Source organism: Heteronotia binoei, chromosome 14, assembly GCF_032191835.1.
Source record: "Heteronotia binoei isolate CCM8104 ecotype False Entrance Well chromosome 14, APGP_CSIRO_Hbin_v1, whole genome shotgun sequence".
Taxonomy (NCBI): Eukaryota; Metazoa; Chordata; class Lepidosauria; order Squamata; family Gekkonidae; genus Heteronotia; species Heteronotia binoei.
Window position 1 is genome coordinate 15163720 of NC_083236.1, and position 13538 is coordinate 15177257.

Sequence of the window (13538 nt, forward strand, 5' to 3'; positions counted from 1 at the left end):
GACATTTGGAAGCCACGGCGGTTTACATATTTTTCATCTGCGTCACTTGATCCTTGAAGAATTCTAAAAGCTTGACAGCTGTCACTAAAAAAGATAGAATTGGAGATGCTGCTGTTAGTCCCTGATCGATTCCTCCTTCTTCCCCCCCCCCTCCCCTCACTTAGTGACTTCTTTGATCGTGGGGTGGTTGCACATGGAAACCCAGCAGATGGCAGCGCTTTAAATTGCACCGCGGGGAGGCTGAGCCTCTGCTTCTCCATCTGGAGCGAGCACCCTCTGTAGCAATCCAAAGCTACCTGGTCGCCGTAAGATCCCCCCCTGGTGGTGCTGCGGAGACAGCCGGCTTCTCCTCATGCTGGGTGCTCCCTGCCAACCGTTTGCCACGACGGAGGTAGACTCCATGTGGTGCGTTTGGAAGCAGACACGACACAGTGGCAGTTCATTGTAGTCTCCCCTATTCATAAGCAATAATATCCACCTCTTCTCTGTTGCCAAGTAACAGCTGTTGCCCACAGGGAAGCAGCACAGACCTACTATTGTTTTTCCCCCCCAAACAGAACTCTGATGGATATACAATATTTGCTTTATTAATGTGTGCATGCGTCTAGTAGTATTTGCAAAACTGCATCCTGGATGAAAGCTTCTGAGGTATGAATACCATTTGGAGCTTTTTCTAAGATGTTGAAACGTACTGCTGAACATTCATCCAATCAACTATTTAATTTTGCTTATTGTAGAATTTCCATTCTGCCTTTTAGCCTAGGCTCCCAAGTTAACTGGGAAATTAATTGGTCATGAGGTAAAGATAATAAAACCACAATATACCTGCAGAATTAAGTATCAAAAGGGGGTAAAAGTTGAATACACAGCAGCAAAATATATCCACACCATTAAAGGCTCAGGAGAATAAAATTGTCTTCACTTGGCACCTGAGTGCTGTCAAAGTAGACACCAGCCAAATGTCCCTGTGTTGTTCTCTACTTCACCTGAAAGTGAAGACCCCTGGAGCAGAGTCTCTGAAATTTTTAAGGATGGACAATTTTTTTGAGGCCCTTTAGGTCCCAAGCCACCCTGAGATAGGGCGGGATATAAATCTAAAATATAAATCTGAAAATTAAATTAAGGGGATGTTCATGAACACAGAGTTTTGATTAAAAAAAACCCAGTTTCTGACACGGGTTCTTCCCATTCCACACTCAGCAGCACTCATGAAATTTGATAGGGGAAGGGGCTCTTTAGGGGAGGGGCTGTGGCCCAGTGGTGGAGTGTCTGTTAGGCATGCAGAAGGTCCCAGGTTCAATCCCTGACTTTCCCAGTTAAAAGTACCAAGCCGAAGGTGATGTGATATGAAGGACCTCTGCATGAGACCCTAGAGAGCTGTTGCCAGTTTGAGTAGACAGTGCTGACCTTGATGGACCAATGGTCTAATTCATTATAAGGCAGCTTCATTTGATAGAATTATCACTATTAAAAATTCACACCTGTTTTAGCATTGGTTGCATTGAAATGCTGTGAAAGAAACAATGCATACACACACACACACACACACATATACACACTGTGGCTAATAGCCACTGATGGACCTCTGCTCCATATTTTTATCTAACCCCCTCTTGAAGCTTGCTATGCTTGTAGCCGCCACCACCTCCTGTGGCAGTGAATTCCACATGTTAATCACCCTTTGGGTGAAGAAGTACTTCCTTCTCTCCTTTTAACCTGTCTGCTCAGAAATTTCATCAAATGCCCACGAGTTCTTGTATTGTGAGAAAGGGAGAAAAGTACTTCTTTCTCTACTTTCTCCATCCCATGCATTATCTTGTAAACCTCTATCATGTCACCCCGCAGTCGACGTTTCTCCAAGCTAAAGAGCCCCGAGCGTTTCAGCCTTTCTTCATAGGGAAAGTGTTCCAGCCCTTTAATCATTCTAGTTGCCCTTTTCTGGACTTTCTCCAATGCTATAATATCCTTTTTGAGGTGCGGCAAGCAGAACTGCACAAAGTACTCCAAATGAGACAGCACCATCGATTTATACAGGGACATTATGCTACTGGCTGATTTGTTTTCAGTTCCCTTCCTATTAATTCCCAGCATGGTGTTGGCCTTTTTTTATTGCAAACGCACACTGTCTTGACATTTTCAGTGAGTTATCTACCATGACCCCAAGATCTCTCTCTTGGTCAGTCTCTGCCAGTTCACACCCCATCAACTTGTATTTGTAGGTGGGATTCTTGGCCCCAATGTGCATTACTTTGCACTTGGCCACATTGAACCGCATCTGCCACGTTGACGCCCACTCACCCAGCCTCAATAGATCCCTTTGGAGTTCCTCACAATCCTCTCTGGTTCTCACCACCCTGAACAATTTAGTGTCATCCGCAAACTTGGCCACTTCACTGCTCACTCCCAACTCTAAATCATTTATGAACAAGTTAAAGAGCATGGGACCCAGTACCGAGCCCTGCTGCACCCCACTGCTTACCGTCCTCCACTGCAAAGACTGCCCATTTATACTCACCAGCAGTGCCATAGGTGAAATGAAAAGTGTCACAGAGAAAATAAGAGAAATCTACAAGGGAATAGGTGTATCCTGATCCTAAATCTTAACCAAAGAGGGCTTAATTGGTCAAAGTCAGTTCCTTGAATTGTGCCTGGAAACAGATTGGTAACCAGTAGAGAGTTCTGTAGAACAGGCAAAATGTGTTCCAGCCAGCCATTGCCATTGCGTAATCTGTTTGCTGTGTTGTGAAGCTGATGAAGTTTCTGGTTGTCCTCAGAGGCAATCCTACACACAAGTGGTTGCACTAACCACCTTGAATGTTACTGCAGCATGGATAACCCTGATGACACCTTCTCTGTCCAAGGGTGGGGGCTGAAGGTGGCGCAGTAGCCTCAGCTGGACAGAGGTGTTTTGAACCATGGCCTCCTGAGGAAGATTGAGCACAGCCTCCAAACTGGGGGAGGACAACCCCATCCAGAACAGGTTGAACCTCATCTCTTGAGCACATTGAACTGGCAACACTGCCTCTGTCTTGTTTGAATTGACTTTAGGTTAGCTCCCATGTCTAGGTGTTAAGCAAACATTTTGTAGACATCTTGGCACCTAGCCATGGTGATCTAACCAACGGTCAAGACAAAACAGAGGCATTGTTGGGAAGTAGAATGGATTGCTGTAGTTAAGATTTCTGTACGGTGTCTGAGTCATCTACATTGGCTCTTGTTCAGGTTGCATACCGGAGCCAAAATTTCTGTGATTTCCAACCAAGCGGTTTGTAATGCTTTCATCACTTAATCTTAAGAGAGCTTTCTGAAAAAAAATATATCTATTAAAACATGCACACCCCACTTTCCCACCTAGCAAAGAGGGCTGCAAGCAATCAAAATGCACTGGTGTCCAAAAGCAGATACAGCGCAGAACTCATTCAGAACAAGCCAAGTCAGATGGCAGCTTGAAAACAATTTCCAGCCCCACTTGAGGAGCCAGTCATAAAAAACAGATCAGCCGTTCACATATGCCCTGTATCAGCACAGGACTTCCTTAAAACCAGCAGGCTGAGAGGCCCCAGCAGTCTTTTGGAAGGCTGTGTTATTGGGATTGCACTACCGCTAAAAATGCCCATGACTGGGCAGAGAAAGATCCAGTGGGCCAGGGCAGTGGAAGAGAGGGGGACTGCTGAGAGGAGAAAGCTTGACACAAAGATTGATGTCAGGACAAGATGGTCTTCTACATATGTGAGTTTCTCATTTAGTCACCACTGGCAACTTTCTGAATCCATTCAGGGAAGAAAAAAAATTGAACCATTTTGTCACCATCTCATAAGAACATAAGAGAAGCCATGTTGGATCAGGCCAATGGCCCATCCAGTCCAACACCCTGTGTCACCCAGTGGCCAATATATATATGTGTGTGTGTATACACACACATATATATACACACTGTGGCTAATAGCCACTGATGGACCTCTGCTCCATATTTTTATCTAACCCCCTCTTGAAGCTGGCTGTGCTTGTAGCCGCCACCACTTCCTGTGGCAGTGAATTCTACATGTTAATCACCCTTTGGGTGAAGAAGTACCTCCTTTTATCCATTCTAACCCGACTGCTCAGCAATTTCATTGAATGCCCACGAGTTCTTGTTTTGTGAGAAAGGGAGAAAAGTACTTCTTTCTCTACCTTCTCCATCCCATGCATAATCTTGTAAACCTCTATCATGTCACCCTATCGTTTCTCCAAGCTAAGGAGCCCCAAGCGTTTTAACCTTTCTTCATAGGGAAAGCGTTCCCACCCTTTAATCATTCTAGTTGCCCTTTTCTGCACTTTTTCCAATGCTATAATACCCTTTCTGAGGTGCGGTGACCAGAATTGCACACAGTATTCCAAAAGAGACAGCACCATCGATTTATACAGGGGCATTATGATACTGGCTGATTTGTTTTCAATTCCCTTCCTAATAATACCCAGCATGGTGTTGGCCTTTTATATTGCAATCGCAAACTGTCTTGACATTTTCAGTGAGTTATCTACCACGGCCCCAAGATCTCTCTCTTGGTCAGTCTCTGCCAGTTCACACCCCATCAACTTGTATTTGCAGCTGGGATTCTTGGCCCCAATGTGCATTACTTTGCACTTGGCCACGTTGAACCTCATCTGCCACGTTGACGCCCACTCACCCAGCCTCAACAGATCCCTTTGGAGTTCCTCACAATCCTCTCTGGTTCTCACCACCCTGAACAATTTGGTGTCATCCGCAAACTTGGCCACTTCACTGCTTACTCTCAACTCCAAATCATTTATGAACAAGTTAATCTCCTTGCTATCCATTCTGGTTTCAAGATGTCTCAATGCAGAAGTGCTGTTTTAGTATCAGAGGCAGCAGAAGAATCATGCAGGATAAGAAGTCAAACGTTTTCTCTGCCTACCTGCAACCAGTGATTGCATTAGTTGCTCTGGTAGACAGTCTCTGTCTCAAAATGAAGCCTGGATCCAGATCAAAACAGGCCCAGGGCAGTAATGTCGTCCAGGAAACCCTATAGATTTTCTGTACCCCCCTTTCAGTAGCTCTACCAAGCAAGGGAGTATTTAAAACGGGCTAATATTTGGCCAAGATTCCTGTGTGTTTGTTTTGTGTAAAGAAGGTTTCAATAAGGTCTGCGTCACAGCCTCCTTCAGAGGCTTTGGAAAATTTCCCCTCTACAATTTATGAAGTTCAGCAAAGGGTCCTTTACTTTATCCCCACAGAACTTAATTAGTCATATGGGACTAGGGTCTGATTGGCAGGCAGGAGGCTCCTTAACCCCTGAGATCCTGTCAACATCAGCGGGTGAAACCAATTCAAAGCTGTGCCTGGAAGAAATGATCAGATGGCACAACAGACACTTCTACAGAACTTGTTCCAGAACTGGAATCCAAGCCAGAGCAGATCTGAGAAACTTTGGTTAGCAGGAATATGCACAAAATCGTCACTCCTGATTGCCAAATTACTCTCATTTGGGGCATCTATCTTAGGAGCCCTTAAAAAGTATGAATTATCCTAAGCAACTGTAGTGGATGCAGTTCAGCCGATGCAGTGGTCCTGGAAAGGAAGCCACTTTGCGCTCTCTCCATCACCTCGTAGTCTTTCTGTGGCATGTGGTGTCAGATTTATCGCAAGTCTTCTGACACTCATGATGTTTCCCATCCATCTTCATTTCCACGTAAATCCCTGTTAACCCAAAAGGGCAGGATTCTTTCAGAGGGCGTAGGAGTGATCCCATCAGTTGCCTCCAAGGGCTTCCATTCCAGGCCCCTGTCAGTGGAGCCAACGTCAGGGGTCTCAAAGTCTCATGGAGCATTTTAGAAACCAGCTGCTTCCATTTATCTCCAGGGGCAGACTATCCTATTTGGAGCTATCCTATTTGTTGCAGGTTTCGGTAGTCACAACCAACTGTACCTTTAGCAGATAATGAACAGGCCTCAGCCTTTTCCCAAATGGCTAGTTGAATTTAGATGTCTCTCCTTTTCCATGGACATAACCTGTTTGACTGAATGGATCTGGTCTGGAGATGGGGGCACGCTATGTTTCTGGCAACATGTGCTAAGTGCAGTCAACTCTTGTAGCTCTCAGATAGTTGGGCCCAAACTGCTGGAATGTTGCACAAAGTCAGTGGCTGTATTCAAGCACTGTGGCGAAGCTCTCTTTGGCCATGGTGGGCCTTGGGCCTCCTTCCTCCCTTTGCCCATGGAGTGAGAAGGAGATGCTTTGATCTGGGACACTTTGCATCCAAAGCCAGTTTGCCCGTGCTCCACAGGGCAAGGCCAGCCGACTTCTGTTTGCCCAAATACCTGTCTTTTGATGTCACAGCAAATTGGAGGTTGGTTTGAGGCTTCTCAGACCGGGAAGCCTCTAGTTGTGCTCTGCAAATCAGGAGGGGGTGGGGTGGAGCTTGCAAGCCCAATAAGAAAAGGTGCCTGTACTCCATCATGGGCAAACTGACCGACTGGGATGTCTTAGTTTAAATGGATGCAACTCTCTCTTGATTTCTTTTTCTTATGCACGCTGTAGTTTTGTAGCTAGAAAGCATCGGCATTTAGAAATAGAGAGGCTCCGAGTTGGATGTATCTTTTAACTATTTGTCCTTGTTCTGCGAGCTGTGTATTTCTGTTTTTGTAGATATACTTTTGCCTTCCATGAACCGTAGCAGCTAATAGATTTGTTTTTTAAAAAAATTCTGAAACATAAGAGTAAAACCATGTTAAATGATAACCAATAGCAAGTAGTACCAACTCGGTTGAGTGTTACCTTATTCTTGAACATATGAAGCGTCAGTCTCAGCCAGGTTCCCTTCTGAAGGGAGTTACCGCGTTAAGGCCTTGCCTCAGGTTTGATGATGTTTCAGGAATACCTGTTCACTTAGATGCTGCTGGCTCAAGAGAGAAAACTAGGATGCGAGGCATTCGTTGCCAGTTTCTGGGAGGCAGAGGTCCGTTTGTCCAGCAGGCAGACTTTGCTTCAGCCTCTTATGCTGTTTCAGATACCAGCAGGGTCACCCAGAACGGTTGAACTGTTTTGTGATGCACTTTTGAACTGACACCGTCTCTGCACCCTTGGAAAGGATGTCATCTGCACCCTTGGAAAGGAGAGCTAGTTTGGTGTAGTGGTTAAGTGTGCGGACTCTTATCTGGGAGAACCGGGTTTGATTCCCCACTCCTCCACTTGCACCTGCTGGAATGGCCTTGGGTCAGCCATAGCTCTGGCAGAGGTTGTCCTTGAAAGGGCAGCTGCTGTGAGAGCCCTCTCCAGCCCCACCCACCTCACAGGGTGTCTGTTGTGGGGGAGGAAGGTAAAGGAGATTCTGAGCCGCTCTGAGACTCTTCGGAGTGGAGGGCGGGATATAAATCCAATATCTTCTTCTTCATCTTCTTCATCAGAACCCCCAGAGTTTTTGAGTCAGTACCAAAAATACCCATGATGTTAGGGAGCAATTTGAAAGACTGTAATTCTTCATAGTCACCTGCTGGGTGAGTTGGGACCCCCAGCACCACAGTGGTTATTGATGAAGAACCTGATGAGCATGGTTGCCTCATGCTTTGTGCCAGTTGCACCTGTGTTTTGGTTGGGGCGAAATAAAGCCATTACAGTGCCCAACGGCCTGTCTCTAATACAGTCCCATGCGCCCATTTCTTTGCCATACAAATGCATGGCTGGAAATAGTTTTGCATGGCACCGTTGGCCTTTTATCATATTCTGCACCCTGCATTTGGTCTCATTCTGCATTATCTGGCGGTGTTGCGAGAGATGCCAAGAGAAGGTGAGCCAACGTTCCTAGAGCAGCGGGCCCTTGTGCTTCCAAGCAGCTTCTAGGCCTTCGCTGGGCTCTTGAAATCCCATCCCTGCCTCTGAGGCTCTGCTTGTCGGTTCCCTCCTTGTCTAGATCAGAGGAACCTGGGCATGTCAATGAGAGTCGAGCGCTCGACGCTGGATCAAGTGAAGAAGCGCTTTGAAGTGAACAAGAAGAAAATGGAGGAGAAGCAGAAGGATTATGACTTTGAGGAGAGGATGAAAGAGCTCCGAGAAGAGGTCTGTGAGTGAAAAGGGGGGGGGGGAGAAAAAAGGAGTTGGGGTTTGATCACTATTTGGCTGCTGAAAAGAAACATTTCGATTTTTTTTCGACAAATGGATGGCAAAGAGGCATCTCAGGATTAAATTCCTCCAGGTCTCAAGACTCTCAGATGCTTGGGCAGGGAGCTGAGACTGCCCAGGACGCATTTCATGGACTAGGCCTCCTCAGTTCCACAGTGGCCTGCAGGTGGAGCATGTGCAGCTTCTCCACTTGCAGTTCTCATATTGGCTTGTGGGGAATCTCACTGCATTTCATTCTGTGATTTTCGGGGGCCCCTGTTTCTCTTTAAAACCAACGCGTAGTGGAGATCAAAGTGTTTCCTTATGCTTTCCGAAGGCAAACGTGGCGTGGGATTGTGTGCCATCTCTCCCGGAGAGCCAGTTTGGTGTAGTGGTGAAGTGTGCGGACTCTTATCTGGGAGAACCGGGTTTGATTCCCCACTCCTCCACTTGCACCTGCTAGCATGGCCTTGGGTCAGCCATTGCTCTGGCAGAGGTTGTCCTTGAAAAGGCAGCTGCTGTGAGAGCCCTCTCCAGCCCCACCCACCTCACAGGGTGTCTGTTGTGGGGGAGGAAGGGAAAGGAGATTGTGAGCCGCTCTGAGACTCTTCGGAGTGAAAGGCGGGATATAAATCCAATATCTTCATCTACCTCACAGGGTGTCTGTTGTGGGGGAGGAAGGTAAAGGAGATTGTGAGACGCTCTGGGTCTCTTCGGAGTGGAGGGCGGGATATAAATCCAATATCTTCATCTACCTCACAGGGTGTCTGTTGTGGGGGAGGAAGGGAAAGGAGATTGTGAGACGCTCTGGGTCTCTTCGGAGTGGAGGGCGGGATATAAATCCAATATCTTCATCTACCTCACAGGTGGTCTGTTGTGGGGGGCGGGAAGGGAAAGGAGATTGTGAGCCGCTCTGAGACTCTTCGGAGTGGAGGGCGGGATATAAATCCAATATCATCATCTTCCTACAAACAAAGGCAGCAGCCATTGTTTTGAAGCACCGCCTCTTTGTCTATAAGGGGCATGCATAACAGGGGGACTTTATAGTGGCCACGGGAGAAGCTTTGGGACCATAGATGGTGGCTTACCCCCTCTGAGAAGCAGAAGAAATCGCTTGTTTAACTCATGCATGCACATTTGTGCGATTTGCATATTTTATGCAGGCTGTAGAACTTCAGCTTGTTTTTTGCATACAATTTAGGGTAATGGTGCAGAATTCCAACAGTTACCAGAGAGAGGATACATTGTTTGCTAAATGTCCTGGCAAGGGGAGTAGGAGAAGATAATCCTTAGTCTTTCCCTTTGTGGTTTGAGACATCTCAGACTTCTCATGGCCCCTCAGCCCTCCGCCAATTAGGCCGCAGGAGTTAGTTGGATACAACAGGCCTGTATCCTTGGGATAAGCCCACCAGCCCTCTCTCTGCCTGTCTGGTTGCTGGGGGGTACAGCCTCTCATTTGCCAGTCTGGGAAAGTGGCGTGGCCATGTTGCAGTGGGGATACAGAGGCTTTTTAAAAATAATAATAATAATAATAACAATCCCAACCAAAAAAACCCATAGCAGTTTCTTGATTTCACAAACCGAGATATGATTTTGGATGTCATTGGTCGGAAGGGTGGCTGCTGTGGGCGCCCTGTGCTGCCCCCACCTGGAGGGGCTGGAGGGTGCAAGCAAGAGGGAGTCCTCGGAGCTTTGGAAGCTGCCAGGGAGTCAGTCGCTGAAGTCAGTCACACTCCTGCTTCCCCCAGCCCGAGCCTGGCACAGTTCCAGGCCTGGCGATCTTGCCAAATGAAATGTTTTGATTAGAGCAGTGGAAACCCTTTGATGCCAACCTCCCTCCCCCCGCACCTCCCTGAAGCCACCCAGAACTCCGCTTCTGTTCCAGTGAGCAGCTGTCACTCGGCCGCTCCAACGGCCATTGTCTGTCGCCACCCTTGGGCCCTGCAGTCGGAGCAGGACAGTAGTGCTGAGTCTGTGGCTCTCCCAGCAAATGCTGCTTTTCCATCACTGTTGATTTCCGACAGAGTCTTTTGGCATATGCTTAATAGCAGATGCTGCCAGTGGCAGGGAGTTCTGGTGCAATCATTCTTCACGTGTCGCTTCCCTGCGAGTGTCTTTGGGCCGCTGCCTTTCCCAGCTCTCCTCCGAGGCCCGCAGTTTCTCTCTCCCCCATTGTTTGCTCTTCAGACCAGAAAGAATGTCGGTCTCTGCGGCCCAGTTCCCGGGATTGTGCTTTCCCCTTCAAAAGGCCGGGGCAGCGCAAGCAAGCTGGATTCGTCTGACCGTGATTTTGCTTTGTTGTAGGAGGAAAAGGCCAAAGCCTACAAGAAAGAAAAGCAGAGGGAGAAGAAGAGGAGGGCGGAGGAAGACTTGACGTTTGAGGAGGATGATGAGATGGCGGCCGTGATGGGCTTTTCTGGGTTTGGCTCGACCAAGAAGAGCCACTGAGCGGCCTTGGGACTTTTCCTCTCGACCGAGCTTGTTTCTGCCCAGGTGACACTTGAAAACCCCTGGACGATTTTGCAGGGAATTTCTACCTAAATGCCCCGAGAGGCAGTGGCATTGGGAGCTGGGAAGCAATTCCAGATCCCCCTCCTGTTTGAGGCTAGCTGTGCCCGCCTTATCCATAGCGCCCTCCTCCCTGCAAAGATAGCATCACCCTTGCCTGTATGGTGGGAAACCTCCATATTGAATAAAGGACTTTTTAAATTAGCATCCTTCTTCCCCCAAAGTCCTTACAGCGCATCGAGGGTCGACCTGTTGCCGTTCTTCCTTTCTGCGAAATCTCTTCCTTGACCGCGAATGGACTGCAGTTGTTTCTTCCGGAACCCTGCCCCCTGGGGTCTCACCTGAGGGCCCCCTCCCCTTTCCCGCCTGCTTCTCACTTGGTGTCGTGTGGCCTTGTGTGCACGAGAGACATTCTTCTGCATATCTTTTTTTCTATTAATAAACCGATAAAATCCTGCATGTGGGCTTTTTGGGGAATTGTTCTTCCACCTGTGAAATGGGTATACAGTGCGGGTGGGTGTTTCTCATCCTTGCAACGCGATCTAATGTATGATCTTCAAGAAACGGGGTGGGGGTGGGGAATGTCTTATAACTCGTCGAACAGAGCACGGAGCTGCTTGCAGTCTGCTTACGGAAAGTTCCCCCTCCTCTCTGCTGTCCTCACTGGATCCCTTACAAAAAGGTGGTGGTGGTTTGTCGAATGCTCTCTTGGTGTGGGAAGGCAGATTTGAGTTTGGGCAGCTGGGGCTTCCCTGGGATCACATTAGTTGGGAAAAGCGTATCTTAATGGCTGGAAAGAGCAATGGGGGACTCTACTGGGGGAGAGTTTGTCCAGGAATTTGTCTTATCTTTTTAAAAAGTTGCCAAACCTTAAGGCTTCCAAGGCTAAAGCCATGAACGGTGGTCTCCCTTGGGTTCAATGGAGTTACTGAAAGAGAATCCCAGGGGAAAAAATCTCTTACACAAAGGATCCCTCTCAGGTATTGCCTCTGTGCCTGTATCAAATGCCCATCCTTCGGTTTTATTGACGCACTTGGTGGCGGGTGGGAGGGACGGGGGCTCCTCTGCCATCTTGATCCGGACTGGAGAAGTGTTATCTGTGTGGTTCCAGCTGCTTCACACACCCCGTGTCGTTTTCATTGATGCCTTGATTTAGTTCAGCCAAGTCCTCCCTCACTCCTCCCTTGCCTTTTTTTGGTTTGGGGCAGTTTACATCTGGGGCTGCTGATTTCCGCCGTGCCCTCCTTTCTGTGCTGATAGGATCATTGTTCTTGCCTTTCTCTGTACCTTTATGGGATCTTTTCATGTCTTGGGCCGCCGTTCAAATACACTCACAGAATAAATCCTATCATGCTTTGCTGCTGTTTTAATTCCTTAATCTTAGACTGCTGACAGCTTCATTGCCTCCGATATTTCCACTTCAATTCAGATTATAATCCCCATTGAAGATGCCATTGAAATGATACACAGCCCGTAGCGCTGCCAGCCGAGATACAAACGTCCTTGGAGACTTGACCCTTTAAAAAAAAATCCTTTAATGTGCTTCAGACTCCTTCTGTGCACCAAATGGAAGTGGGGATTTAATTCCAGCCACGTACCTGTCCCTGTGCAAACGGAAAGAGTCAACTCCGTTTGAATGTTTGAGAGAAATGAGGCCTGGCACTAAATAGCTGACGAGGCTTGGGGAGAGACGGGGGGGAAAGGCAAATTGCAGGGCTGTGTCACTCCCTTCCTGCGCGTTCGGAAAGTGTGGTACAGTTTGGATGATTTTACCCCAGGTAGCTGCTTTGTAGCTTCTCCGAGTCCCCTTGTCCTGCTTAGACGCGTTCACAAACGGCTCATTATTGCACATTGAACTAATTGAGTTTAGTTAGTGTTGATGAGAAATGGCATGGTCCAGTGGATCCCTGATGGAGCTGGGCCCTGGGACCCGCTGTGTCCTAATCCTAATTCTGCGGCTGCCGCTGTGAAATCTTGACAATGTGATCTTCAGAGGGAGACGGCTCGGTGCCCCCTTTCGTGCCAGGGATTCTGAGCAGCTGCCGGAGAGGCTGAAGCCAGGCTCCTTGCGGCTGCAGGCACCCTGTCTCCCTTCCTTTCTCTGCCCGGGCTTGTGCCCTTGGAGAAAGAGGGGGGTGCCCTTCATCAAAGCAGAGTTGCAGAAATGAATAGCTAAAGGTTAGGGGATTTTTAGACTCTTTTGTACAGGATTCTGGTCTGTTGCTATGTAACTCACATCTTACACCAGTCTTGAGGGTGTTTTGTCTGTCAGATTCCTGTAGCCCAAGCCGGCAAGACGTTCTTATTTTGACAATAATTGAACAACCGGCTGAATGAGAAATGTGGGCTCAGCTGACAAGAGGAGAGCTTCACAGCTATTGCCTACCTGCCCTGGAGAGGGGGAAGGACGAGGGAACCCCGCTGTTTAGCTGTCTGTATATGTGTGCATGTGTTTGGTTAATGTCCATGGTCCCTCTTTCCCCTGCCGCCCATTCTCTCCTAAAAGCCTTTTACCCAAACTCCGGCCGATTCTCCGTAGGCCTGAGCCATCTGCCTACACGTGACAGTATTTCTGCCTGTCCCAGCACATGGGCTTTGCTCTTCGGGGTGGGGAGAGGAAAGGCAGCGGAGGGGGAGTCTCTTTGTCTTGGTTACTTGCTGGGAGCAGTGGAGTGTATAGTGGCAGCGATACAGGCTCCTGTTGGATTCCCAGCAGCAGGAGCTGCCTCCAGCCAAGGATGAAAAGCCAGTTTCATGGGAGGAAATAATATTTAGAAAGGAGAGCAAGAGAGATAAGGCTTCCTGCAAAGAGCATTAACCCTCTGCTCTCCGTGCTTCTCTGCGGAGGTGTTAAATCTATGCCGTTTGTTGTCCTTGGTGGAAACGAAACCTTCGGCTCTTTGCCGCTGACATCATCGCCCCGTATCGTGGACGC

The 13538-nt window shown here is 48.1% G+C and overlaps 1 protein-coding gene across 1 annotated transcript in view; it reads left to right on the forward strand.

The window, feature by feature from the left end:
* Positions 1-10808, forward strand: part of ZMAT2 (zinc finger matrin-type 2) — a 33401-nt gene extending 22593 nt beyond the window's left edge. Inside the window, exons 5-6 of the mRNA XM_060254463.1 lie at positions 7908-8053; positions 10400-10808. Coding sequence (XP_060110446.1) covers positions 7908-8053; positions 10400-10543 — 290 coding nt within the window. The 3' untranslated portion in view covers positions 10544-10808. The remainder of the gene's footprint in view (positions 1-7907; positions 8054-10399) is intronic.
* Positions 10809-13538: the final 2730 nt, after the last annotated feature.